The sequence below is a fragment of the Aythya fuligula genome, chromosome Z, assembly GCF_009819795.1.
Source record: "Aythya fuligula isolate bAytFul2 chromosome Z, bAytFul2.pri, whole genome shotgun sequence".
NCBI lineage: Eukaryota > Metazoa > Chordata > Aves > Anseriformes > Anatidae > Aythya > Aythya fuligula.
Window position 1 is genome coordinate 3231433 of NC_045593.1, and position 25731 is coordinate 3257163.

General features: G+C 43.3%; 1 protein-coding gene across 1 annotated transcript in view; it reads left to right on the plus strand.

Moving 5' to 3' along the window:
* Positions 1-25731, plus strand: part of LOXHD1 (lipoxygenase homology domains 1) — a 140290-nt gene that overhangs the window by 103560 nt on the left and 10999 nt on the right. Inside the window, exons 34-38 of the mRNA XM_032205982.1 lie at positions 425-610; positions 3027-3154; positions 7543-7660; positions 13925-14102; positions 19990-20175. Coding sequence (XP_032061873.1) covers positions 425-610; positions 3027-3154; positions 7543-7660; positions 13925-14102; positions 19990-20175 — 796 coding nt within the window. The remainder of the gene's footprint in view (positions 1-424; positions 611-3026; positions 3155-7542; positions 7661-13924; positions 14103-19989; positions 20176-25731) is intronic.

A 25731-nucleotide genomic window follows, 5' to 3' on the forward strand; every position in this document is an offset into this window, starting at 1 on the left:
GGTTGGACAGATGGAAGCGGATGCCTCCAGGAACTGGCCAACAGTGGTTGGTGGTCAGAGGGGCTGAAGTAAAGTAGTCAGAGGATGGACATGTTTTCATGTGAGTCAGGGCAGCCTGCCTATTTCATGATCCCTTTGCTTACATTTGGGGATAACAGCATCCTGCCTTTCCTCATGCGTGGCAGCAGATTTTCTGCACCCCCTTGCCCATATTGGCTACCTTGTACATTGATGCCTTGCCTGCTGAGCAGGGGTGGCACAGACTATTTCACAGCTCGCTCTGTTCCACTGTGGAATTGGTTTACATGAAAATGTATGTAGTCAATGCCATTAACCCCTCATCACTGGTTAAAACCAGCATTCAGGGCCTCTCCTCCAAAGAAATTCCATTTAACCAGCAGGTGTTTTCCCTGTGACTCTGCAGGTGGGGCATGATGGTGCTACCCCTGAGAGCTGCTGGCTGGTGGAAGAGCTCACCATCGTCGTGCCCACCAAGGGTGTCATGTACAACTTTGTCTGTAAATGCTGGCTGGCCCGAGACAAAGGCGATGGTCTCACCTCCCGAATCCTCAACATCCTTGATGCAGACTGTGTTAACATCGGTCTCAAGGTAAGCTCTAGGCTCATCTGTAGTGGTTGCACAGCCCTGTGCTGATATAGGTCATGTGCAAGCAGTTCTCATCCTTTGGTTGATGATTGTGGTTTCAGTCTTTTACTTACAGAGGAAGATATTTTAATCTCTGCATTGTGTGGCTACACATCAGTTTTTCTAATCTGGGATTGGGAAACCTTAATTCAGTTAGAAAATAATAATAATAGGAAGCTCTTGAAACATGGAGACATTCGTAAATTTGATCTTTAAAATGAATAGCACATTAAAGTTGAACAAACAGTAGAAAAATATATTGTCTTTCCATCCAAATATAAGAAATCTGATGTAATGTGTGCTATGCCATATTTCAACAAAGGACAAATTGGAAAGCTGAGCTATGCTGAATTTGGAGGTAAGATTTATAATAGAAATACCAGTCTAGATGAATGGGACAATAATACCCTGTTTAATACCTGTATGGCAATTTTAAATCTCTATAGTTTTGTTTCTGTTTGCAGTGAGGTTGCACTTTCAAAGGACATTAATTTTTCTTTACGCTGCTCTTGATCCCCAAGCTAAATATATTCTCCTGAAATATTTTGTTATACACATGCACAAAAGCTTGCTAACATTTTTAGCATTTGTGGAGGATTCAACAACTCAGCGCAGATTTCAGTAAGTGGGGAAATAAACTCCTTCAGACTGAATACCAAGGTTAAAATCTAACAGCTTAAAAACTTCGCATTGATTGTTTAACCTCCTGGATAAGGTTTGAAAACCCTATCAGTGATCTGATGGCTTGCCTCTAGATTGAGATAGATGTTAATGAGGACTTACAGTCAGTCTTCCTTTAAAAGCCCAGTCCTGAATATTTATTTTCATAAGCATGCCACAAATAGACACATCTAACTAACATTTTTTCTGTGATGTTGAGCCAGAAACTCATTGAAGGGTTTGTAGGAAATCAGGGGAGATGTTTGAATCGTGAAATCAGAAGTACACATTTGACTTTCTGATCAGTCTCCTAGTTGAGGGAACTTGGGACTGTTCCCTCATAAATAAGTGTAGTTAGAAAATGAGTTAGTTTTTTGTTGTTGTTGTTGTTGTTGTTTTTTAAATAGAGTTCAAAGAAGACAAATACAAGTTCATGCTTTTTTGTTGTTTGTTTGTTTGCTTTGCTCTTGCTTGACCCTACACAGTCATATGCACCCATTTCAATTTAATTTTCTTCTTGCCTTGATATTCACTCTTGTACTTTTAAATTGAGTTATCTGGCTTCCCAAATGTGAAGAAAATAATATCCATTGCAGTCCTTAAAAATCTTTAATCTACATTTAAAATAGTTTAGAGTTTTTCTTCTCCTACCTATAGCAAATATATTGTCCTACTACGATTTTAAAAGTGTGGATGAATATGTGATGGACAAGTTGCTCAGGTCTGAACAAACATGAAAAATAATTTTACCATGGCATTATTCCTTTGCACTGCTGATTTATCTGGCAGCTACAATTCAGGTCAATAAAATCTGCATAACAGCTTACTGTTTGAAAAGTTTTGTTGGGGCTAATTTTTTATGTTCGTCCACCTCTTAAGTCTGGAGGTCTTGTTACCATAGGCACAGGCTCGAAAGACTCTAAGTGGCCCAGAAGTCTTAATGCCACTGACAGTCACTGGGATTTGCACACTTTTGAAATATTTTATTCTGAATCTTATTATTCACATGTCAGGAGGAAAGAACAAAGTTAGGCTAATAAGGTGAAAATGATGCCAAGCAGCTTTTTACAAATTGGCATACCTTTCAAGTGTGAGATCTGGGAAATCTGATGTGTTCCCAGATGCAGTGCTGCACATCCCATTGGGAGATAGGGTAGCTGCATTTTTCTGCCATAAAAAGTGTTTAACCTGTTAATGGTGTTGGATTAAAAGTTACTCAGGTGGACACCAAGAACTTGGGGGAAGCACTTTTGCAGCTAAGGGAAAGAAAGAAATGTGGTTTTAGGAGCTTTTTTTTTTTCAATAATGAGCATTTTTCAATAATGCTGGGCAAAGGTCTGAAGGGGTGGGAGGAGAAGCCTGTAGCCAAGTGCTGGAGACCCACACACTCAATTCCCATTGAAGGTTTATCAGGTCCTCATCATGCCACAAGCATTTTCTCATCCTAATGAATGTCCCTTTCTCTTGGAGTGTGTGTAGGCTGAGAAAATCTGCCCCAAAAGTCCTAAATTATGCAAAGGTGATGGTCCCATAGCAAGTTTCATTCTCTCACTTTGCCTCAGAAAGCATTAGTATGGAGAAAACCCAAGAATCCATGTTGTGACTATTTCCTACAAAGAAGCAGGTCTCCCTCTGAGCCTGTCTAGCCTTTTGCCCAGGCTTTTGTGTGGGTTAAGGACAGCTGTTTGCATGAGATCTGATCATTTCAAATCCTCCCCAGATCCTCTATGAAGTCACGGTTGTGACTGGAGACATTGAAAGCGGTGGTACGGATGCCAGTATTTTCATGACTGTCTTTGGATCCAATGGGAACACCGAGGAGATACAGCTGGAAAAAAATGGAGACAGGTACAGTAGCTGTCATTTTTGTTGCTTAGAAGTGGAGTGATGACAGATTCTGGTTTCAGGGCAAGAGCCTTCCGGGGCTTGATCATGCTCCCACTGCAACTCATTGATTTTATTGCTTTTGAACTGGGCTCTTTTTAAGTGCTATTGTAATGTGTTTAGCAGAGTGGAGGAAAGGAGTGCACTGTATAGCCAGGGGAATAATCTGGTGTCATCTATAAGGATTTTGTTTAACCTGTCCCTCAGTAGCTTTAAGAGATAAACATTGCTAACAAAAACATGAACGTTTTTTGAATGAATGGTGAGACCCCCTTCAACTCCAAGAGGAGCTCTGGACATTGCATGGAAACCACAGGTACAATTTCTGCAGAATGCATCTTCTGTGGAAAACAAGTGATTTAATTTCAACATAATTTAGTGGCTGTGATGGGAATGTAACTGTATAATGAAAGGTAGACAAACCAACCCTCACACACGTGCCTTGGGAAGGTGCTGACTCTGCTCTGCCTGCTCCTCCCGTCTGGTGCACTGGGCAGATGTGAGCCAGCCTGGGACCTGAAGCTGCGTGAGGGGAGCCAGAGCTGAGATAGTAAGCTCCAGGCCTTGCTGAGAAGTGGGGCTTCTTAGTTTGGGCTCTGTGCCATGCTACATCAGATGCCCAGTTTGGGAACTGGGGCTGGCTTGCCTGCAGCTGGCACGAAAGGGACACGCGACAAAATCTCTCTGGACAGATGTGGTTGTACTGTGCAGAGAGAGGCAAACAGGGTGTGAACCACATGGAGTGCTGCACGGCATGCTCTGATTTTGCTAAAAAGGTGAAATCTCCTGTTTTCTGCAGCAGAAAGAGCTAACAAATGCTGTAACCCTAGTTTGACGCCAGCACTTCTGCAAGCCAAAAAAACCCACATGCTACCAATTCATTTCCTGAAGCTTTCCTGTTCCTAACACCTCCCTCAGTACAGAAAGCTCTGGCGTGCTGAAGAATGAGCATGGCACTAGGCATCTTTCAGAGGCAGGCTTTCGTCATGCTTTAATTTAATTAGCTGACGACCTCTGATTTTGATGTTCTCAGCAAAGCACCTGCAGAGTGTCAGGAGAGATTGAGCACTGTGCCACGCGATTCCAGCTCAGCTTGCGGAGGTGATGCTGGGCTCTCCTCGCAGCTCCAGGCAATGCAGCTCCTCCGCTGCAGCTTTGGGTACCACGTGTGGGCTGGGTAGCTGAAGACAAGGCTCCCTGCGTCGAGCTGTTTGCTGAGGGGATGTTTCACTCGCTGCTGTCACAGCAGAGTGGGTGTCTGGGCAAGCACGTTCAGCTAGGCTCGAATCCTTCGTGTGGTCTTGTTTGCTCTGAGGGAAATGTAGCAAGGGTGCTGCTGATGAAAATCTCCGTGAGAAGGGAGGCTGAGTCACGCAGGCAGCCAGAGCTCTGGGCTCCGCTCCCCACTGCAGGCATCCCACGTGTGGGCAATGCACCTGGGCCACCAGCATGTCCCAGTACTGGGGGCATCCCTGCTTCAGGACCCCAGGCAACCCCACACTGGGCTGTTTGCCAGTGTTTTAAGGCCAGCATTCAGTTCTGGTCAGTGGGAAAATTGATTGTGAGTGCCCATATTTAAAAGCAAAGCAGGGGTCGTATCACTGTGCATCACCAAAAATATCCAAAGGGACTGAGGCAGCTTCAAGACCTCAAAAGAGGGATCTCAGCTTTGCTCTCTGTGGCCAGGTGAGCAATATGCGTAACTGTGTGGCCTATCAAAAAATTCCCACTTGTTTATCTGTGTGGGATGGATAAACTCTACTATAAGAATATGAAGACACAGTAAAGGATTGCACACAGTCTGTGGGGTGTTAGTTGCCTGGGCTGTCTTCTGCCAGAAGATCTGCAAAAGATGATGGAAATCCGTTGTGGTCATATAAAGAAGAAGGACATGTAAAAAACAGTTAGTGATGTATTAATATCTTTGGGGATGAACTGGCACATCTCCACTAGCTAAAGGGTCTCTTTACCACACCTCGGACACCAAGAGTATGGAGCTTCATCATCTCTTCACTATCCTCTGCAGAGGACATGTGTGTGCCCAAATACATGTATTACTGATTTCCACACCACTCCCACGTGTCTTCCTCCAGCTGGTAACTACAGAGGCTTCCCTGGCTCCTGTTCCACATGGAAATCTCACCAGCCTTTGTGTGAGGGCTGGGCAAGAGCTGCCGAGAAGGCTCTGCCTCTTCACCAGGGCTGTCCAGGGTCCAACTCACTCACAGCAGCTTAGGGCATTGTGAAGAACTGTCTGTCTAACCTGTCACAGATTTAAGGCAATTTTAGCTACATTACTGCTATTGCCAAGGCCTCTGGGCAATAGAAATATTTATAAGCATAGACATGGCAGGAAAGCTAAATGAAATCCCTCAGATAAATGCCTCACTGTTCTGGAAAAGGCAAGGTGCCAGACAGCTCATATCGTCACTTTGTCCCTTCTCAATTTTTTTCCTGGTCATGTTCATATAAATTTAGGATAGAAATGTGCTCCTGGGTCACACAGTTTGTCGCTTTAGCAATTGTTACCGTCTCGTATAATGACTTCTTGGATGTAACAGGTGAGCATCAGCCTCACAAGCTGTAAACAGGGCATTCACTGAAGATAAATGATGGTTTGTTTTGCTGACAGATTGTTTAGCTTAGAGTTGTTCAGCGTGGAAAGGAGTGGAGTGAGAGGTCTCAATGAAGCTTTGTAGGAAACAGTGATGGTAATGAAAACTGATCACAGGATCATGGGGTAATTCAAGTTGGAAGGGTCACACCTTTTTCTGACATGGAAATGGGAATTAATCCAACCTGGACACAAAAGCACATTCTCTTTCTCATGGTGAAAGGCTGTCTTGGTATCCAGTACCACAAAGAGACAAAAAATGGAGAGGGGAGTTTTTCAAAGAGCAGACATAACCCTTAATAACTAGGAATGGACTGGGACCAAAAGGCCCCATCCAAAAGCCTCCGGAAGAGGAGAGAAAGCAATGCCTGGATGAAAACTGAGAAGCTCAAGCCAATCCTTGTTGCTAACATCTGCAGCCATGCCGGCTCAGATAATGGTGTGAGGATAATCACATTCATGCTGCAGGGTGTAATCTGAGCAGGGGATGGTAAAGAAACATTTTTTTCTTCACATCCCTGGCACTGCACAGCTGTAGGAAGCTGAGTACATTGCCAGGAATGAGACAGCATCATTATGGATTATCTGTAGAATGGCAGTGCCCACAGATTGCAGAGCTCTCTCCAAGCCTCTCAGAAGACCAAGGTCCCACCTTGTAAATCACTGACCTGGAGAAGTTTGTGCAAAGGAGGAACCTCAGCAGCAGAGTGCCACGCTGGTACTTGGCAGACCCATGCACTTGGCTGCCCTTCTGCCCTGCTAGGGCTGGATTCCCATCTCTGAGGCTGCAGCAGGTCTGCCAGAGTACCTGTGGGCAAACTGTCAGGCACATTTGCTCTGAACAGAGTAATGTTGAGCCTCAGGCAGCACAGGCAGAGGAGCAAGGGCTACAAGGGTTTCTTCTTGTCATCATTAACATTAAGAGAGAGGTAAGGTACCTGCAGTCCTGGCCAGTGTAATATCTTCTTCAAGAAGCATATGTTAGATGTTTTTTCCCTTTCCCTTCTTTCTGCTGATTGTTGTGGACAAGCAGTTCCCACACCTCCTTGTGTCTGTACGCAGCAGCCATGCACAGGGTAAGATGTTTGAAGCAACATTGCACAAACCCATCTTGGTTCTCACCAAAGACAAAGCTTGTTTGCAAATCCTAATTCCCCAAATTCAGGAAGAGGATGTGGGATGGTTTGGGCCCCTCTCTAACACCATTTGCCCGAACTTACTAAATGTAGGCTTTGGGCTCTGAGTCGCAAGGTTGCTGTATATAGTTAAGCTGCAGTAACTGTCTATCACCACGGCAAATGCAGAGTTATGTGATGTATCCTAGTGAAAGAAGATTAAGCACAACTGCTTCACCTTCTTGTAGGGATGGGCTAAGGGCAGGGACGTGGGCAGATGCCAAGAGAAAGGCGATGTGCAGGAACCTGGCTGTGAGTCCCTGCCTGCTGCTCTGGTTACAATCAGAATGGTAAGGCACGTTGCAGGCTGCCTGGAAAGGCTCCAGGTACCTCGTATGGGCTTGATTTTCCAGGGGAGGAGGAATCCCTGTCAAATCTGGGCTGAGGTGTCTTGCCAAAAACACAGTAGCTGGAGATTGCAGGGCAGAAGAGCTCGAGTCCCGTAAAGTGCACTCATAAACTTTTAATGTGAGGCTGCTGGCAAGGTGTAAGCTGCAGCGTGAGCAGGGGACCGTGGTGTAGTGAGGCAGCATGAATGCTCCTCGGTCTTTCACTCCCTCCAGATTTGAGCGAGGCCAAGAGGACAGCTTCATTATGGAGATCGCTGACATCGCACCCCTGAGGAAGATGAGGATCCGGACGGATGGGAGGGGGACGCGCCCACACTGGTTCCTGGAAAGGGTAATGTGCCTCACACCTCATCTCCTCGTGTACCTCTTGTGTTGAAGTCTCTCTGGACTTGAGAAACAGGAGAAAGACAGCAAAAGACTTGCTTTTATTCATTTCTTGCCTTTTTCTATTAATTTGCTCATGTTTTGTTCCTGCAGGAGTTCAGTCCAAAAAAGGGGGAGCAAGGGCAAAGCAGTGCTGTACAGCTGTTCAGCAGGCTTTGCTGGTAGACTCTGCCTCCCTGCAAAAGAGCCTTGGCTTGCCACCAGGCACCTGCACTCTTTTCTGGTCCTGGTGTTTTATCCCCAGCTCTGCAGTCCCGTGCCCTGCTCTGACCCCATGGGAGAGTGGTTACCCCTCTGCCAGGCAGTCTGGGATGGGTAGTAAATGTCCAGATAATCCATCCTTTCAGGCAAATTTATCTCTCCCTTTCTGTTCATCTAACATGCAGGCTGATTTCTTTCTTTTCCAGTTCGTAAAAGCAAATTGTCATTTTCTTTCTGAGTTTTGAATACAGCATGCAAAATGTCTCCGACTGCTGCTGCTGATTGTATTTTTCCCTAGTGCCCTATCTTGCAAAAAAGCTCTGTGATTGCCTTTATCTTCTCTACCCAACCACCAACTCCATGTAAACAGCACTTATGTTTGGGTAGTAAAATGTAGTTTCCTTGTTATGGGCCTATCATTGTATTTCTAAGATAGAGACAGAGTAACGTGCCAATTCCACACAATCAGAAGTCATTAAGGAAGGAAGGCATCTCTGCCATGTTTATTTAGTGTGCTATTTATGGAGCAGGTATCCTGCTGGACTGCTGTAGCTTAACTTTTTGATAAGAATAGGTAAAAACCCAATGACTTAACCCATGGCCAGAAAGAATAGCACACTTTTTTGTTTTTACCTTTTTTTTTTTTTTTTTTTTTAATTGGCTCCTTTATCCTTTTGGCTACTCTGAAGCTGTCTTTAATTTTCCCAAAAATAATAAGTTTCTAAATATTGGTCCTTGGTGGCCTCTAGTTTCTAGTGCAGTGATGAATTCACCTACCATGGTCTACAAAGCTTTGCTTTTTGAACATTACCACTTCTAACTTTTTTCATAGTGACTCTTGTGCATCTTTCCAAAGCAGTAGGCCTTCAGCATATGTCTTCCAAATAGATGTCACAGACACACATTTTATCTCCCTGCGGCTGTGGAGTAACTCAATCTGTTCTCTGATTTGATTCTGTCGTCTTGGTCAAGTTCCCTTTGCCTGCTCCCTTGTACCTCCCCCTGAGTTTTATAAATTGTATTCATATAAAGTGAAATCATATAAAGCTAATTCACCCAGGGGACATTCCAGATCTTACAGTCATGTATTAGCAATAGCTCAAAGGCAAGGGCCAGCACCTCTAGGGGCAGGTAGCATATCCCACGTTCCTCTCGCCAGCTCTGTCCAGCTCTTCCAACACCTCAACCTGCTGGAACCCACACAAAGTGAGGCTTTCCCAAAGGTGTAGGCAAAGCGTACTCTCATTTGGAGACAGCTGATGTGTTTATAGCCCTCTGACAGCTGTACAGAAGCAACTGGTGGACCTCTCATGCAACTCTTGGAGGAAAAAGATTTTAGAAACTTTTGAAAACCGTACCTCTAGTTTGTTTTTCTTAGAGAAACACAGCATCTCCTTGCTCCAGTGATAAGTAGAGAACTTTATTTATTAGTTTTCATTCCCACCTTCCCTGCAAAGGTAAACACAGCATTGGCATTCGCAGGCAGCGAGTCGGGACAGGAGCGCTCTGGAGGAGGGGAGGAAGGATTTGTGTTCCCTGATTTGTATTCCAGCCTTGAAAACTTATGTAGCTTGGTGTGACATGAAAACTGATCTAAGCCCATTTCCATTTCTGTCAAAAGTGCATATTAAAACTGCATAATGAAATACTTGTGGGGGTAGTGCTAAACTCTCAGACAGATGGTTCACAGTTAGTGCTAACTAGCACAGTGAAATGAGAAGCTAGATTAAGCTATCAACCCCGTAATTAACCATTTGTTGCTCCATTTATCTACAGGATATTCTCAGTTTTCTTGTTCTATTAAAATAACAATAAATGATCTTTTTAATTCTCTTTGGTCTTTTTGTACACTATTTGCTGGCTATAATTTATACTGCTTTTGGTTTACCAGAAATAGAAGTGCATAAATACCAATTAAAATGCATGAATTATCAATGATTCTGTACACAGCCAAAAGATTCAATTTACAAGCAGAGAAGTCGTCATATATTCTTTTTTTTTTTTTTTTTTTTTTTTTCTGTCTATATAAAATACATTGAAATTTCATTCAGAATCTCAGTAATGCAATGAACTTGGAGCCAAAGACTCCAACTGCACCAAAAGTGTCAATAAGATTTAAATGCTGGTACTTAATCTATGAGAGGGGACAAAATTAGTGATGTGCCTGGCCAGAGTGAATGCTTTAGATTATTGCTATTATTGCTACAGCTACTTATATCTATGTACATTGTATGACATTTCATAGATGTGGTGCCACACTTTGCAAGCAGAAAACCCCTCCGCCCAAACGCTGCACTTCGATGAGCTGGAGCATGCACAGAAACATGCTGAAAGCTCTCCAAAGCAGAACAAGTTCCTGACTTCACCACTGCTGGGAGAGACGTGGAGTTTGGATATTTCCCTCTGACCTATTGCTGAATCTTATATTCTGCCACATCAAGCTACGACTACACTGCTTGGTGTTTCTGAAAAAAAATCAGAGAATAGGTGATTCTAATTCAGGGACATTGAAATGAATGCTTTGGAAAGCTCCTCCTGGGCTAGCCAGTTCCTCAGGCCACATGAAGATTTCACCTGCTGCCCAGTGCCTTAGACAGGGAGTTGAAAAGCTAGGAATAAGAAGGGATGAGAGCTTTCCAAATGAAGTAACAGGAACTGTCAGACTTGAATTCTGCAGAGTTGGTTCCCTTGGCATTTTAATGTTACTTTGTGCTGTCAAAGCCAGGCAGATAAGAAGCTGTCTTAATGAAGCACTAATTGCATTGCATTCAAACGTCACCGATAATCCTGAATGTGGGACTTTGTCTTTATTCTGTTCTTCTTCCTTTATATGAAGATTAAGAGAATTTGAGACAATTCATTATAGCTGAAGCTGATTGTTGTTCTTTGCCACAAAGTCTTTCTGTTTTACAGTCAGAGGACCCTGTCTTTAAGTGAAGACTAATGACATGCAGCAGGACCATAAAAAAGTGTGGTTGAGTCTTTAAAGATGAAATCCAGGACCTACTTATTTTGGTGTTAGCAGGGTGTGAACCCCTGGGGAGCTTATTTTTTATTGCAGCTTGGAGAAGCCTGGCGAGAGGTAAATCAAATGAATGGACATGTCAAACCTTCCCGTTACAGCATACAACACACTATTAATTTCAAGTCACTGGCTTAAAGTTCCTGGCAGCTGCAATATTTGCTCAGCTACAAAGCAAATTATCAGCATTTTATTCATACACACCTCTCCCACTTTCTTTTCATGTTTTATAGGTGTTCTACAGCCCGGTTAAAATCCATGCATAACTAGCGATAACGCTTAAGCTTAAAAGCATGCAGGATGTCCACAGTGAGTTTTAGGTATCCTAAAATAATAGTTTATATGGAAGCATGACCCTCATCATCCAAATCACAATTCTGCATCAGCCTGCATGTGTGCAGCACATCTCCTTCTAGGACTGGATTCATTTTTGTGCCCTTTTAGTCAATGAAAAGCTACATTCAGCTTTTGTCTTTTCTGCCAAATTATTTAGACCTCTTGTAGTCAGCAGGGAGACATCTGAGGGTCGGAGAGGTGCCTTGAATGGCCATTTACTTGTCCCAAGCTTGGACAGCAACACAGGAGTGATGTGCGGGTTGGGCACCCATGCTAGGTCAGGTAGCAACATAGCCACACTGGGATTTAGCAGCCAGCTGCCATAGGCCTCCTGTTCCCTGCATGCCCCTTTTAGAATTTAGGGCATTTTAGTAGCCAGACGGTTTCCCCTAGACAGCATCTGGAGCACTGGGCGGGTTGTTTGAGAGAGGTCTGACCTCCTGGGCTGCAAGGGTGCTCCAGCTGGCAGCTCTGATCTGCTCCTACCCCCTGCTGCTTCCCTGGCATTTCCCTGCAAGCTGTGCCCAGGAAGTTTTGCTACTGACAGGATCACTATCGGTTTTGAACAGGGCAAAGGTAGAGCTGGCTGAATTTTTTCCAGTGAAGAGTTTATACACCTGGATGAAAAAAAAAAAAAAAAAAGACATTTTAATTTGATGTAAGGTTATTCATGGTTCAAATTTGCAAATTTCAGCCAAAGTGAAGTTTCCAGGTTGGACTCCCAAGAGGATGTAGTTGTGGTTCATGCACCCGTGAGAGAGGAGACTTCCTTCTGCTCTGTACCCCAGCAGAGGTGCACCGGCCAGGCTGGAGGAGACCTGAGGTGACCAGGTAGACACCTGGGTCAAAGCAGGGTTTTGGGTCAACTTCTCTTGGCTCAGAGAACAGTTCTCTGACCACAAATAGTGTCAAAGCATCCATTTAGAAAAGCGGGGGAGCTTCAACAAAGCAAAATGTCCTGTAGGGGTGAAGGTGCTGTGTGATGGGTCCCTGGTTAGCATTAGGCAGAGAGAAAACCCCAGATGAGTGTCCTACCCACAGAATTGTTCAATACACACATAGCACTTGTTCAGCTTCAGAGCAGCTTCTGCTCTCTTTAAAAATGTTTTTTATAACCTGGAACAATATTCTTCTTTGGAATTGCTGAAGGCTCTAGCAAAGCTTACTTGCAGTCAGCAGATGCAGTTTGAGGACAGAATTTAAGCATATTTTCTCTCAGGATTTTTAAGTTTCTTAGGCTGAGATATGAGAATGTAGCAGGTCACAAAGATAGTCAAGGGTGGACACCTATGACATGCTAGGAGAGGCTAAGGTAGATCGGGCTTTTAAGCCTTGAGGAGAAAAGGCTAAGGGAGAACACAATTGCAGACTTCTGCTGCTTGAAAGGAAGGCACAGAGTCCCTTCTCAGAGGAGGGCAGTGAAAGGGCATGAGGCAAGGGACGCAAATTGAAGCAAGGAAAATCATAGTCGGATATAAGGAGAAAAGCCTTCACGATGAGACTTGTGGAGCCTTGGGATGGGGTCCAGAGGGCTGGGGAACCTCTGATCTTGAAGATTTTCAAAACTCAGTTGGACATGGCTTTGCAGTTAGCCCTGCTTGGAGTAGCAGGTGGGTCTAGACGCCCTTTTAACTTAACTCTCCCCAATTCCATGATTTTTCTCTTCCTAATATCATGTCACACTTCACTGATAGGTCTTTCCATGGCCTTTGCAGAGATGTGCATTGCAAGATATTGTTTCTTGATGCACTGCTTCACTTAGGTATGGTCTCTGTTTCTGTCAGATGGTAACATAATACTTTCCATCCCTGTCTCTTCCCTTTGCTCCAGCACCCCCCATTTATCAACAAGTTACTGCCAGATTTTTGCTGTAGGCAAGGGCAATGCCTTTTTTCCAGTCGACTGATGCTCTGCAGAAGCCCAGTTTGACCAAAACATGGAAAGACGGGTATTTTACTTGCTATGTGCTGGAGTAGCTGTCTTCCGTGTTCTAAATAAGTCCTTATTCTGTTCTTATCACCACAGCATCTGAGCTCCTGCCAGGGACACATGAGGCAGTATGACTAATATCTGTTGCATGTTGTTTGTTCTGTCACCTTTTCCCAGAGGGAAAAGTGTGTGAAAGCATTAAGTTCTCCTGGCCTAATTTTTCCTTATGCATTTCCTTAACTTGTTTGGAGTTGGTTTGCATATCTCTACAGTGATTGTTGTGTGTTTGCACAGAAGAGACAGGTGAAAGAAAGGTACTATGAATTTCAGGGAGAGCTTAATGAGGTTTTTAAAAACTCTCTGTTCTTTCTTCTTTGGAGTTAGTAACGTACAGACATCCAGGAAAGGTCTGACTCTCATAGAGATGAGCTCTGCTCATAATTTATGTCAGAAGACCAAATTTCTTCCTATGCTTTAGGCCATACATGGAAAGGTCCAATATTACAGAATCATCTATGAAGACTGTTTCTTGGGACAAGTCACCACAGAAAATGTTGTCCATGAGAGAGAGTTGAGTTTATCCTGGAAGAACTCAGTACAGGCTTTCAAACTACGACCAAGCTCTATCCATGTTATACCACACTGTGCACTTTATAAATTTAATCTTTGCTCTCCTTCAAACTGTAACTGTAGTGTTTTTTCCTTTATTTTGGCTCTTCTCAGATAGTCATGAGGAACCTGACTAATCAAGAAGTGGCCACATTTACTTATGGTGAATGGCTGTCAAAGGTGAAAAATGCCACGGGAAGCCTTGTGTGCGAGATGCCAGCCATGATAAATGACGAGCAGATGATGGAGGACACAACGTACACTATTCAGGTTAAAACCAGTGATATTGGAGGTATGTCCATGGTGGATATTTTATGACTTTTCTAGTATGAAGCTCAATTTTTAACAATGAAAAAAATCTCCTGATTAATTAGAAGCTATGTTAAGAAAAGCATGATCTAACCCTACTATGCTGGAAGAGTCACTTTGGCTGTATGTTCATCTTAGCAATGTTACTCTACGGGATTTGTTCTCATCTGAGCAGTGAAATGTTTAGACACAAAGTCTAGATTTGACTAGGACTGCTTCCTCTGAAGAAACCTTAATCATAGGAATTGCCAGACCATGCTGCAATAGTCAGGAGCCCACTTTTCCTTTTTGGTCAGGTCCAATGACCACACAGGGTGGATGAACAGGCTAATGGCAAAGTTTCTGGGCTCTGGATTTTTGGCTGGCACCATCAGCTTTGTCCGAAGAGGACAGCAGTAATTCACCCTCCCTTTGTAAGTGTTTTGAAACCGTTTATCCCTAGCCATGAAAAAGCATCCCTAAATGCATATAGAAGAAGTAAAAACTGAAAAGCTTCAAGAGCCAAGAAATGGGATTTCTGTGTCTTTTCCTGGGATCACTGCCTCTTTGCATGAGAACTTCTGTCAGGCTGATGAGTGAAAGCTACAGCCATGTACACAATTGCCTCATGCCAGCCTGGGGCATGTTGCACATTATCTTGCTGAGAACTTGTCTGAAACATTGGCCCTCTAAGGGTATTCTGCCACACCAGTTCACATATCACCTCCTGATCTCCACCCTTCTCTTTATCTTCTCCCTCTCTCTCTTTTAATTTTACCAGTGGTATTTTATGCAGCTTGTGAGGTTTTAGCTGAGAATACCAAAATTCTCCTGGCAAAGTGTCTTAGTGCCACCTCGCAATTTTTCATCTACCTATCTATCTGCTCTGCCTGCTGCTTGTCTGAAAAACATGTAGTGAAATACTAAAAACAAAAGAGAGGAAGACTTGCTTATGTATCTGGCAATCCATCTAGTATAACGGTAGATCTTTCTGTGACCTTTTTGTGAAATTCAGCCCTAGCACACAAAGGCGATAGAAATGGAAACGAGAGGAGAATGGAAGATGACAGCAACAGGAGACAGATCTGCCCTTCCCATTGAATGAGGGATGACGGGTATTAATCATGAAGCATTTTATTTCATTATGAGCAGCGACAACCAGTAGGAAGGAGCAGATTACAGAGAGATTTCAGAGAGTCTGTTTATGATTAGATCATACAGCTCACTGACATAGCGCTGAACTTTATCCAGCTTATCTAAAGAGGGTACAAGTCATGAACCATCTCCCCTCTTTGATCATTATGTATTCCACTATTACTCCTGGTTTGACCAATTGAGGAGAGAAGACCTTTTATCCTTGACAGTCAGTTTAAATATGTTATATCATTTCCTGACATGCTGATATTGTCTAGGGACAGCAATACTCCACTGAGAATAGAATCAACAGTGTTTATTTCTAGATATAAAGTTTTTCTCTGCAATTCCTTTCAACTTCCCAGTCCATCAGAGACAATGAAAAGAAAAGAAAAGAAAAGAAAAGAAAAGAAAAGAAAAGAAAAGAAAAGAAAAGAAAAGAAAAGAAAAGAAAAGAAAAGAAAAGAAAAGAAAAGAAAAGAAAAGAAAAGAAAAGAAAAGAAAAGAAAAGAAAAGAAAAGAAAAGAAAAGAAAAGAAAAGAAAAGAAAAGAAAAGAAAAAAAAAGAGAGAGAGAGAGAGAGAGAACACAGAGTTAAATTTGTCACTCCAAAAATTTTACTTCTGATCTTAACTCCTTCTGTTGTGGTTTAACCCAGCCAGAAGCTAAACACCACACAGCCGTTCACTCACCCTCCTCCCTCCCTCTCTGGGATGGGGGAGAGAAATGGGAAAGTGAAGCCTGTGAGTTAAGATAGTTTATTAAGACAGGAAAATAATAATAACAGTAATAATAACAATAATAATAATAAAAATGATGATAATAGTACTACTACTACTAATGTGTACAAACAAGTGATGCACAATGCAATTGCTCACCATCCGCTGACCGATGCCCAGCCTAACCCCGAGCAGCTGGCCCCCACCCTGGCTAACCACCCCTATATATTGTCCAGCATGACCCCAGATGGTATGGAATACCCCTTTGGGCTGTTGGGGTCAGCTGTTCTGGGTCTGTCCCCTCCCAGCTCCTGCTGCACCCCCAGCCTGCCTGCTGGCAGGGCAGAGTGAGAAGCTGAAACATCCTTGGCTTGGTGTAAGCACTGCTCTGCAACAATTAAAACATCAGCGTGTTATCAGCACTCTTCTCATCCTAAGCCAAAACATAGCACCCTACCAGCTACTAGGAGGAAAATTAACTCTGTCCTAACTGAAACCAGGACAAGGCTAAATTCTTTCTGGCCAATTCATACAGGAGAGGATTCTTAACCAGTGGGCTGGAGCATCCTCTGGAGTAACCTTCTCCCTCCTTCATTAGATTTAGACAAAGTCAAGACAACTAAGCTGAACTAGATGGATAAAGTTGGGGAAAATTGATACCACCAAAACTGTCCTGCAACAAACTTGAAAGCCGCAGTCATTTCCTCTCCACCATACACCATGCACACAATAGCAGTCCTGTTTCACTTTGTCTTAAAAAACAAACAAACAAAAAACTTTGGCTTTCCAGAAGTGGTTTACCTTGGATGATCACACAACATACAGAGGCTGTATCAGTGAAAAGCTCATCCTGCAAAAAGAACAACTCCTGTCTCAAAGTTCAAAGGCCACCAGCTGTACCTCAAATGGCAGCTCTCAGAATACACACAGATAAGGGGAGAAGAGCTTGTTACAGCAGGCACATCCTAAGCCAGGTGGGGAATCCTTGGTTTAAACCAAGATCTGGATTTACTTTTGATCTTGTAAGAGAAGTACAACACAATCTCATTTTCTTCAAGGCATGACCCACAGTTACAGCCAGAGCATGTGAAATGGCACAGCAATGTCCTCACCATTTAATTTTGACTTATGCAGCCTTTCTGTGCTCTATAGGCAGGCATCATACACATGGTAATGCAATAAAGACTGAGGAAGAATAAATACTGCTTTCTCATTTTCCAAACATTAACGAAGCAGGAGGTTTTTATCTCTGCTGTTATAAGATTAATTAGTATGTTGTCAGCTCAGCTACAGCCTACAAATTACATAATTTAAGACAGTTGGTGTCAGTTCCTAGTGCTGTATCCAAGTCCCCATTAAGTCAAAAGAAGGACATTCTTTGGCCTCAGAAGGCTATGACTCAAATCCAGTTTGGTTAAAAACTACACAGCTGCTCAGTAAGAATCATAAAATCATAGACACTTTTGTTGGAAGGGGCATCTGGAGGTTATTTAATCCAGTTTCCACCTCAAAGAACTATTGCCAGCACTAGGCTGGATGGACCAAGGTTCTGTCCATCTGATCTTGGACACCTCCAGGGATGGTGATGCTGCCACCCGAGGCACCAGTTCCAGACCTGCACCATTTTCCTAAGAAAGCTTTTTCTCCTAATGCCCAGTCTGGACGTCCCTAGCTGCAATTTGTGGCTGTGGCTCCTTAAGGTTTATCTGACGTCTCCACAGCTCCTGGACCTTTCATCGTTTTATTGCTCCCTCTGCATAGTTACAGGGCCCTTGTTCACCTGTGCCAGCTTATCTCTCCTGGCCTCTCCTCATGGCCATGTGTCCCAGCACCCATTCATTTTGGCAACCGTTTGCTGGGCCCTCCCTGCTGTCCCTATGTCCCCCTTGACCTGCGAACACAAACTAACACAACGGTGCAAGTGGAGGCTCCTCAGCACTGAGCAAAAGGAGTAAGATCTTTCCTTCAGCTGCTGGTCACTCCTCCTGATGTAGCCCAATTTATGGGCTACATATTTGTATTGAACACTGAGAACTGGTTTGAGTTGTAGAGGACCTCTGAGTCCTCTTCAGCTCCCCAGCGCACCCATGTGCAGAGGTTATTCCACCCCAGATGCAGAACTTTGCTTTTCTCCACTCCAAACTTCATGAGATTTCCACTTGCCTGGCCCTCATGTTTCTCAGGGTCCATTTTGGGTTGGAGTTCTGCCATTCAGTGTGTAACTCAGTGCCCCAGATCCAATGTCATCTGCAAATCTGAGGATACACTCTGTCATCATTTAGGGTGTTGATGACGAAGTTCAGTGGTACAGACCCCAGTATCAACCCCTGCACTATTGCACTCATTGCCAGCTAAAGCTTGTGCAACCACAGTGCCTTCATCCCTTCATTTGTCAAATTTGTTACAGTTCCTAAGTGTGCCTGATGTTTCCTGGAATTAAAACTAAAAAAAAAAAAAAGGAGGAGGGGTGGGGAGTGGGGGAGGGTAGCAGGGAGAGAGAGACCAAAATAGGTGAAATGTACATTGATTCAGCAGTTTCTGTTCTTTTCTTTCACATCTCCTGCTAATTGCTTGTGAGGGAAATGTCACAGCATGAGGCCACCATAAGCTTCTTCCTGCTGGGAAGGTTTTGCTAGGAAACGGTTGGTTCTGTGCTTTTTGAGACCTGGCATTAATTGGGAGCCTGCTCCTTGGAAGGAAATGGACTTTAGTTTGCTTTGTCCCTCATCTCAACAAGCTTTAGGGTCATAAAAGATGCTGCCAGATGAACTGCCTGAATCCCTGATGTTTTATCTTCCTTCTTAAGTCCTTTCCAGGGAACTGCTGAAAATTAACCCCAATTTAACATACACAATTTTTCGTGTGGACATCAAATGATGCTTTACCTTTTGTCCATATGACCTCCTCCCCCCACTTTTTAATTTTATTTTAGCATTTTTTTAGTCCTATAAGAAAAGTGGTGATTTCTTCCTAATTTAAGTATACAAATGATTATCCTGAAGAAGTGGTAACTTTGTCTAAAAGTTTTCAGCCCCCCTGACTTGGTCTCTGCGTTGTGTTTTGAATGGAGCTGTAGGAAATACTGTCTGTGTGGCCCAAAGTGGATTTACGATACAGTCATATAAGAAAGGTTTGGCAGGCACTTAGAGTTTTCAGAGCTAGGATATCCAACCAAGGGCAGCAGACACTGACTTTCTTTGTAAGCCAGATTTGGGTTTGATGATCTTATTTCTATTTGCTAAAATTTAAGGGTCTCAGTTCTGACATACCAATGAACATCTGCCCGCATGGAGTCAAGTTTCTTTCTATGAATCTGCTTCCTTATAGTGGCATCAAAAATAAAAAGGAATAAAATGGTAGTTCATAATTTTGGTCAAATTTTAAATAGTACCCTGTAAAACTGTGGTAACGTCTTCAGCTAAAATGTTCGCAAGGTCATTTCAGGTGATGGTATAGACTCCAGAAATTATGAAAATTGGCAACATTTCTGTTTTCTTCTACAAAATATGGACATTTGAAATTCAATATTAGTTAATAAAGATCATCTTAATGGATTTTCTGTATATGTACATGAGAAGGGCTGAGAGTTGTGTGAGAAAAGGGGACTTTTTCCATTGGTTCAATTTGGACAATATTTTGAGAAATGGGAATATCGGAGAAGGCTTATGGGAGAGGGAAAGGGGGGTGGACCTCAGAATGCCACAGTGTTTTGGCTGATCATCTGCATTTTGCTTTCAAATCCGTCAGAAGTTCATATCTGTGCCTACAATTAGTGCTGTTACCATCACACTCACCATACCTTGACCACAAGACAAGATGTTCCAGCTGTATTTGGGGGACAGGATCCAAGGGCTGGCTTGTTAGATACCATGGCATGTCCTCCTTTTAGGATCCTGAACAGATTCACTGAAATTTTCTGGCTGTGCCCAAAGAAACCCCAGATTCACTGCAGCCAGCTCCAGGCTGCCTTTGATGCCTCCCTTTCCATACATTTGTAGGCAGGACAGTTCGTGATGATGTGCCTTGCTCTGTCTTCCAGGAGCAGGCACAGATGCCAACGTGTTCTTGGTCCTATTTGGGGAGAACGGGGACAGCGGGATCCTTGCCCTGAAGGAGTCCAACAAGTCCAACAAGTTCGAGAGGAACCAGATGGACGAATTCAACTTCTCCGACATGCTGAGCCTGGGAGACCTCTGCAAAGTGCGGATCTGGCACGACAACAAAGGTCAGGGCAGTGACATGGGGTCTGGGACAGCCTGCCAGGAGGGGCAGCCACCGTGTTGGCTGGGGGCATTGTTCCCAGCTCTTCTGCAGACTGGGTAACCTGAAGGATTTTCCTTGGACCCTGTGCCCTAGCTCATCTAGACCTGTTCACTTCATGCCTGAGTCTGTCTCCTCCCATGCTGGTGTAGGATCTGCTCAAACAGGTCCCCAGCTTCCCTCAGAGCATACAGCTAGTGCTGCAGCACAGATAATGATATCTCCTCCAAAGCACGGGCATCCAGCCTGCTATCCCAACACAGCAGCTCCTTTAATGAAATACTTTTGTCACAGGCCAGCATGGCACTTTTCTCACAATTTAATGCTCCCCGCCTGATGCTGACACATGGGGTAATGCAGCCTGACATAGCACGGTGAGCTTTGGAAGATAGAAATAAAGATCTCTGTCTGTCTTTATTAAAATCAGTACATCATACGGTGGGTGTGCAGTGCCCTGCTGAGAGAGATGCTGACGTTTCCCTGCTGCTGGACACCCTAACTGGTTTCACAAAGAGCAGCAGTGCCTGGTACTGCTGCCATAGTCACTTGTGGTGGTGTTCAGGTATCAGGCAGAATCTTGTAACAAAAGCATCAACCACACTGCTCTGATGACATCTCATCTCATCCCTACCCAGCTGAATTCTTTGTCTCAAGGAGGTGATTACGAACTAATGATGAATGGGTTGCTAATGGAAGGCCCTTGCTGCAGCCCAAAGGTGAAGTTGATGGCTCCCATGGACCCACCAAGTCAGTGTTAACTAGGTGGTTTGAGAGCTGGTTTTACCTGATCTTAGTTGCAGAAACACTTAATTCTTTGAATCTGCTGTTTTGATGCTGAAATGGAAAGGACCATCAAAATTCCCACTGGAGTTTTAGCTCAGCAAACAGGCATCTCTGCAGCTGCAGGGGTGGTTTCAATGTCATTCTTAGAGCAGCACAAAACCACCATGGACTTGCAGATTCCTGTGTAAATATATTACCAGCTAAAATTTCCACAATGAGAGCATTTTCCTCAGGAGACCTCGTGGCTCCCAGTGGTCGATCATGCTAACAGAATGAAATATACCCACCGGATCTGAGCTGAACCTCAGGGCTCAGGCACGTGAACAGGCTGGGACGTAGCAAGGCAAGGACTGGGTCAGACCAAGGAGCCATCGAGCCCAGCAGCTGTTTTCAACAGCAGCCATCACAGGGTGCCTGAGGAGGGGAAGGAACTGAGCAAGCGTGTGTAATCCTGCCTCATCCTCCACATCTCACTCTGCATCCTTCAGGGCGTCTCCTGCACTGGTTATCATTTTTGTCCATTTAGTAATGTGCAGTGGATTTTCTCATTCACGTGCTAACCCAGACTCTGCAGGAGACATTTAGCACCCATGGCACTGAGTCCAATGAGTCTACTCGCTGCTCTGTGATGAGCAATTCCCCTTTATCTTGCATGGGACACCTGTTGCCTTTTCCTTCTTGATGAGTGACCATGGTTCACCTTCTCCTTGCCACTGGTGATTTTATTGTTGCACTCTGTGGAGCTACCACTTTGCAGCTGAGCTATGGTAATTGCTTTTTACACACTCTTGGTTGGTGGCAAAGGGAGTTAACAGAGCTTAGCCCTGGGCTAAGCAGTAAATAGTCTCAATTAGTATAATTTTGCTGTAGGCTGAGTATGTAGTCAGAGTCACCACAAACCACCTAAAATAGTATACCATGTGTCCAGAACCTGGAAAAATGGTGCATATTTATGAATATAAGTACACTTTGCAACCTCATATTCTCTTTCCTTATTTCCCTGATATCTCTGGTTTCCATTTATAAATAATATTTAATAAGGATTTTACCAGACCTAGCTGACTGTAGGGTTAAGCCTTGGACAAACAATGTGCTCAGGTTTTGTTCAGCATAAATGTAGTTGTTTTTCCCCTCGGTGAGGAGGACAACTGTAGTTTAAGTCATAACATATGTTGTCTTCATTGTTCTTGCATTAGTCATGTGAAAGGCATATCCTATCTACAGCTTCACGCAACAAAGTATGACAGTTAGTTGGGTGTGTAGAGTATTTATTACTGCTGGGGTCCCAGGCTAGAGCTGTCCTTTGCATACATGCCTGCTCTCTTTATATAATTTATATAGATTGGCTTTGCCACTGGTTAGAAATTCCTGGCTCCATTTTTTTGGAAAAGCGTAGGGAGGTCAGGGGTCAAGGGTCGTGTATGGTTTTCATCAGATGCTTGGGGGACTTTGGGTATTAAACAGAAATATGCTTATATTTACCATTAATTTCAAGCATCAGATTTTGCTCATTCTTTCCTTATTTTTTTTCCTATTTTTGCCTAAATGGTTCTCTCTCAATGTTGTGTGGAAAACTTAGCCTCACGTTGGACTATCCCATCACTCTTCACAGGCTGCATACTTGGAATGTGAATGATGTTCTTCCCTTAAATTTCTTTATATCAATTATATTATGATATACCATATATCTATATCTATATATCAATTATATTATGATATATATCAGCCTTAATGGCAGCATCAACTTGTTTTGACTCACACTAGGTGCTACTAGTCTAGCCCATGGGCTTCTTAAGGGAACAGCTAAGCAATGTCTTCCTTTTCTTTTAAAAATAGTATGGTCCCATCAATAAGTCAACCAGGTGATCCCCATTTGGGGATAATATGCACCTAAATGTCTTGCCTAAGGTGGCTTTTTGCCATGAAATCCAGTTCAGCATCAGGGAAGTTTCACTGCAGTCGATATGCCAGCAGTTCACATCCCCCTTTTGTTTATCATTTCACTGAAATTTGACTGTACTGGAGTGTTCAGAGTTGAAGAGACAGTAATTGCAATAGCAAAGGCTGTCAGGAGGTCTTTAAAACATAAACACTACATTTGTCTCCTTAGGAAAAGCATATCAGAGTGCCAGTTTTTATAGACCCACTTTAATGTTTTTAAATGTCACTTTCCCCACCAAACCCACAGAGTGGCACCTCTGTGTGAGATATAAAGCAGGAACGAAGCCCCCATCTAATTCCTCCCACTCCAGTAAGATTGAGTAGGGAGGAAGTTGGTGCTCGTTTGAAAACAGGCTGTTTAGAGACTTGGCAACTGCAGTTTCAAGGAACTTGTTCCTGATTTTTCAGATGTTTAGAGCTCACCAGCAAAAGTCTGGTAACAATGAACTGATGTGAATGAAATTTAGCTTTGTTTTGCTCCACGTCTTTTTATCCTGCCCTTGTTCACTTTGAGATACTGATGTTCAATCTAATATATTTAGACTCCCTGAGCAAATTTAATCATTTCCAGCCTCCCCATCTCCTGATCTCAGATAGGCACTATGTATTTTCTCATATCTCAGTTCATTTACTTCTACATTTATGCAAGATCAGTATCTGTAGGTCTGTGGAAATGCTGGCTTTCTAAATGTAGGTCTCATTTTTTTCCCCTCCGGTTTAAGGACTAAATCACCATTCTGGAAGAACGGCTTAAAGTTTCACAGTATCTCAGTAATGAAATTATTTAACTATAAAAACTTTTTGGTGTTGTTTTGCCATTTTCTCTTCGCAACAAGGAGATGTGGGAAATGTGGATTTAGCTCCCTCATCTGCCTGAGTAGATCTGAACCCAGACGATAAACAGTCTTTCTAAAGTCATTAATTTCAGATTCTTGATTATCTCAGTTGCCATCAGCCAAGGGGAGCCAGGAACAGTCTAATTATGGATAAACCAGGCTTCTCTGTGTTATTATAAAAGCAAAGATAGAAGCAAATAACCAGGTTATGCAGCCCAACTCCTTCTTTGCCTCAACGGGGCCCTTCTTTCAATTACACCAATTACAATGACATTGTCTAATTGAGTTTTAAATAGCCTAACTGCCCCAATGACTCATTTTGGGTGGATCTTCCAAAGAAGGAAGCATCCTATTCCCCTTTCTTGAGATGGATGCAATAGGGGAATGTCAGTATGCCCTTGTTTTTCCTTTTCTTTCTCTGAAGGAACTGCCTTTTTCAGGAGCAATGTATAGGACCAGGTCTTAAATTGCCCAGGCCTTGAACTCCTAGCACACTGCACATCCAGAGATATGTTTCTGCATTTCACTGACATGATTCCAAGCCCTTTGGGCACTGGTAGAGCATAAATTATTAAAAGAAACTTAAAGATCTGCTTTTCTGCTCTCTACAAAGATTGGCTCAGCTATCAGACTTGAAAAGGTCTTTTTAAGCCCTCTTCTCAGAGCTTGCCTGTTCTTTCATAAACTCTGCTGATCCTTGGGGCAGGTTTGTTTAACAGTTTCTGCTTTAAGTAAAAAGTAAGAGGAAGTGAGACAGATGCACCGAGCTGCTTGAGAGGAGGCTGCTCCATCCCACATGTCTTACTGATGGCTCAGTAGAGAGGAAGGCAACTTCAAACTCTACATCTTTCTGCATGGACTGAACTCAGCTCCTTAGACAAGACATGTTGGTGTCCACCAACTACAGACCTGCGTAGCATGCCAGCAACCATGCTGTGGCTGCTCAGTCCTGCAGATTGCCCAAATCCATCCTCAGTCCTCAGCAAATGCCCTTCAGAGCCTTCCTGTAGGTGCCATGTGCCCTCCTATCTCTTCAACTGCAGGTTTCATCCTTACACTCAACTGCTTTATCACAGAGATGTGCTACAGTCATTACAACAGAAACATAAGACACGACAGAAATCTCATAGTCCAGAGTTGACATAAAATAGAATAAAAAAACAAAAATAAAAGATGTAAGCAAACAAAACATCAGATTTGGAGAGAAGGCAAAGACTTCAATGTTGACCTTGCACAGTCATTCATTTCATCCCAATTTCCTGTAACCCTTCACTACAGAATGGAAAGAGGCCACAGGGCCAACCAGTAGCTGTAAAATTATCAATTCCATAAAATTTTCCCTTTGCTACAAGCCTCCTTTGCTCCTCTTGGTGACAAATTATCCTGCACCCTTGTTAAATGCTTTTGCATCAAGTATGCTTCAATAAAACGTGAAATATGCTTCAATCACAAGAATATTCTCTGAGAAACTGTTATATCTTCATTCTGAGCTGTTAAGTGTTTTTGCACAGGAGTAGTTTGTCAGTAAGATGTGTGGTTTTTGTTGTTGTTGTTGTTAGTGTTGTTTTTTTCTGAGAGTAATTTACTGATGCTTTTGCCCTGAGTCAAATCCCGCACTGAACAAGTTGCACAGAAAACACGGGTGGGGGGCAGGGAACCTATTTTCTAAAACTGTCCTGAGTGTTAAGCTTTTGCTTTGTCAAAGGTTGTGTGGGGTTTTGCATTGCCTGTCTGCTCTGATGAGAAACGTTGTGGTGTGAACTAACATGATCCTCAAGGAGAAATACACAAATGCATCTATTATCTATTTTTATTCTGACACTGGCTTGCAGAATGACCTTGTGTAAATCACATCCCTGTACCTAATTTTCAATTATGTAAATCAGGGATAAAAATTATTCACCTTCCTAAGGTGTTTTGAGATGTACCGATGCAGAGCTAGATGCTATGATTTTAGCACC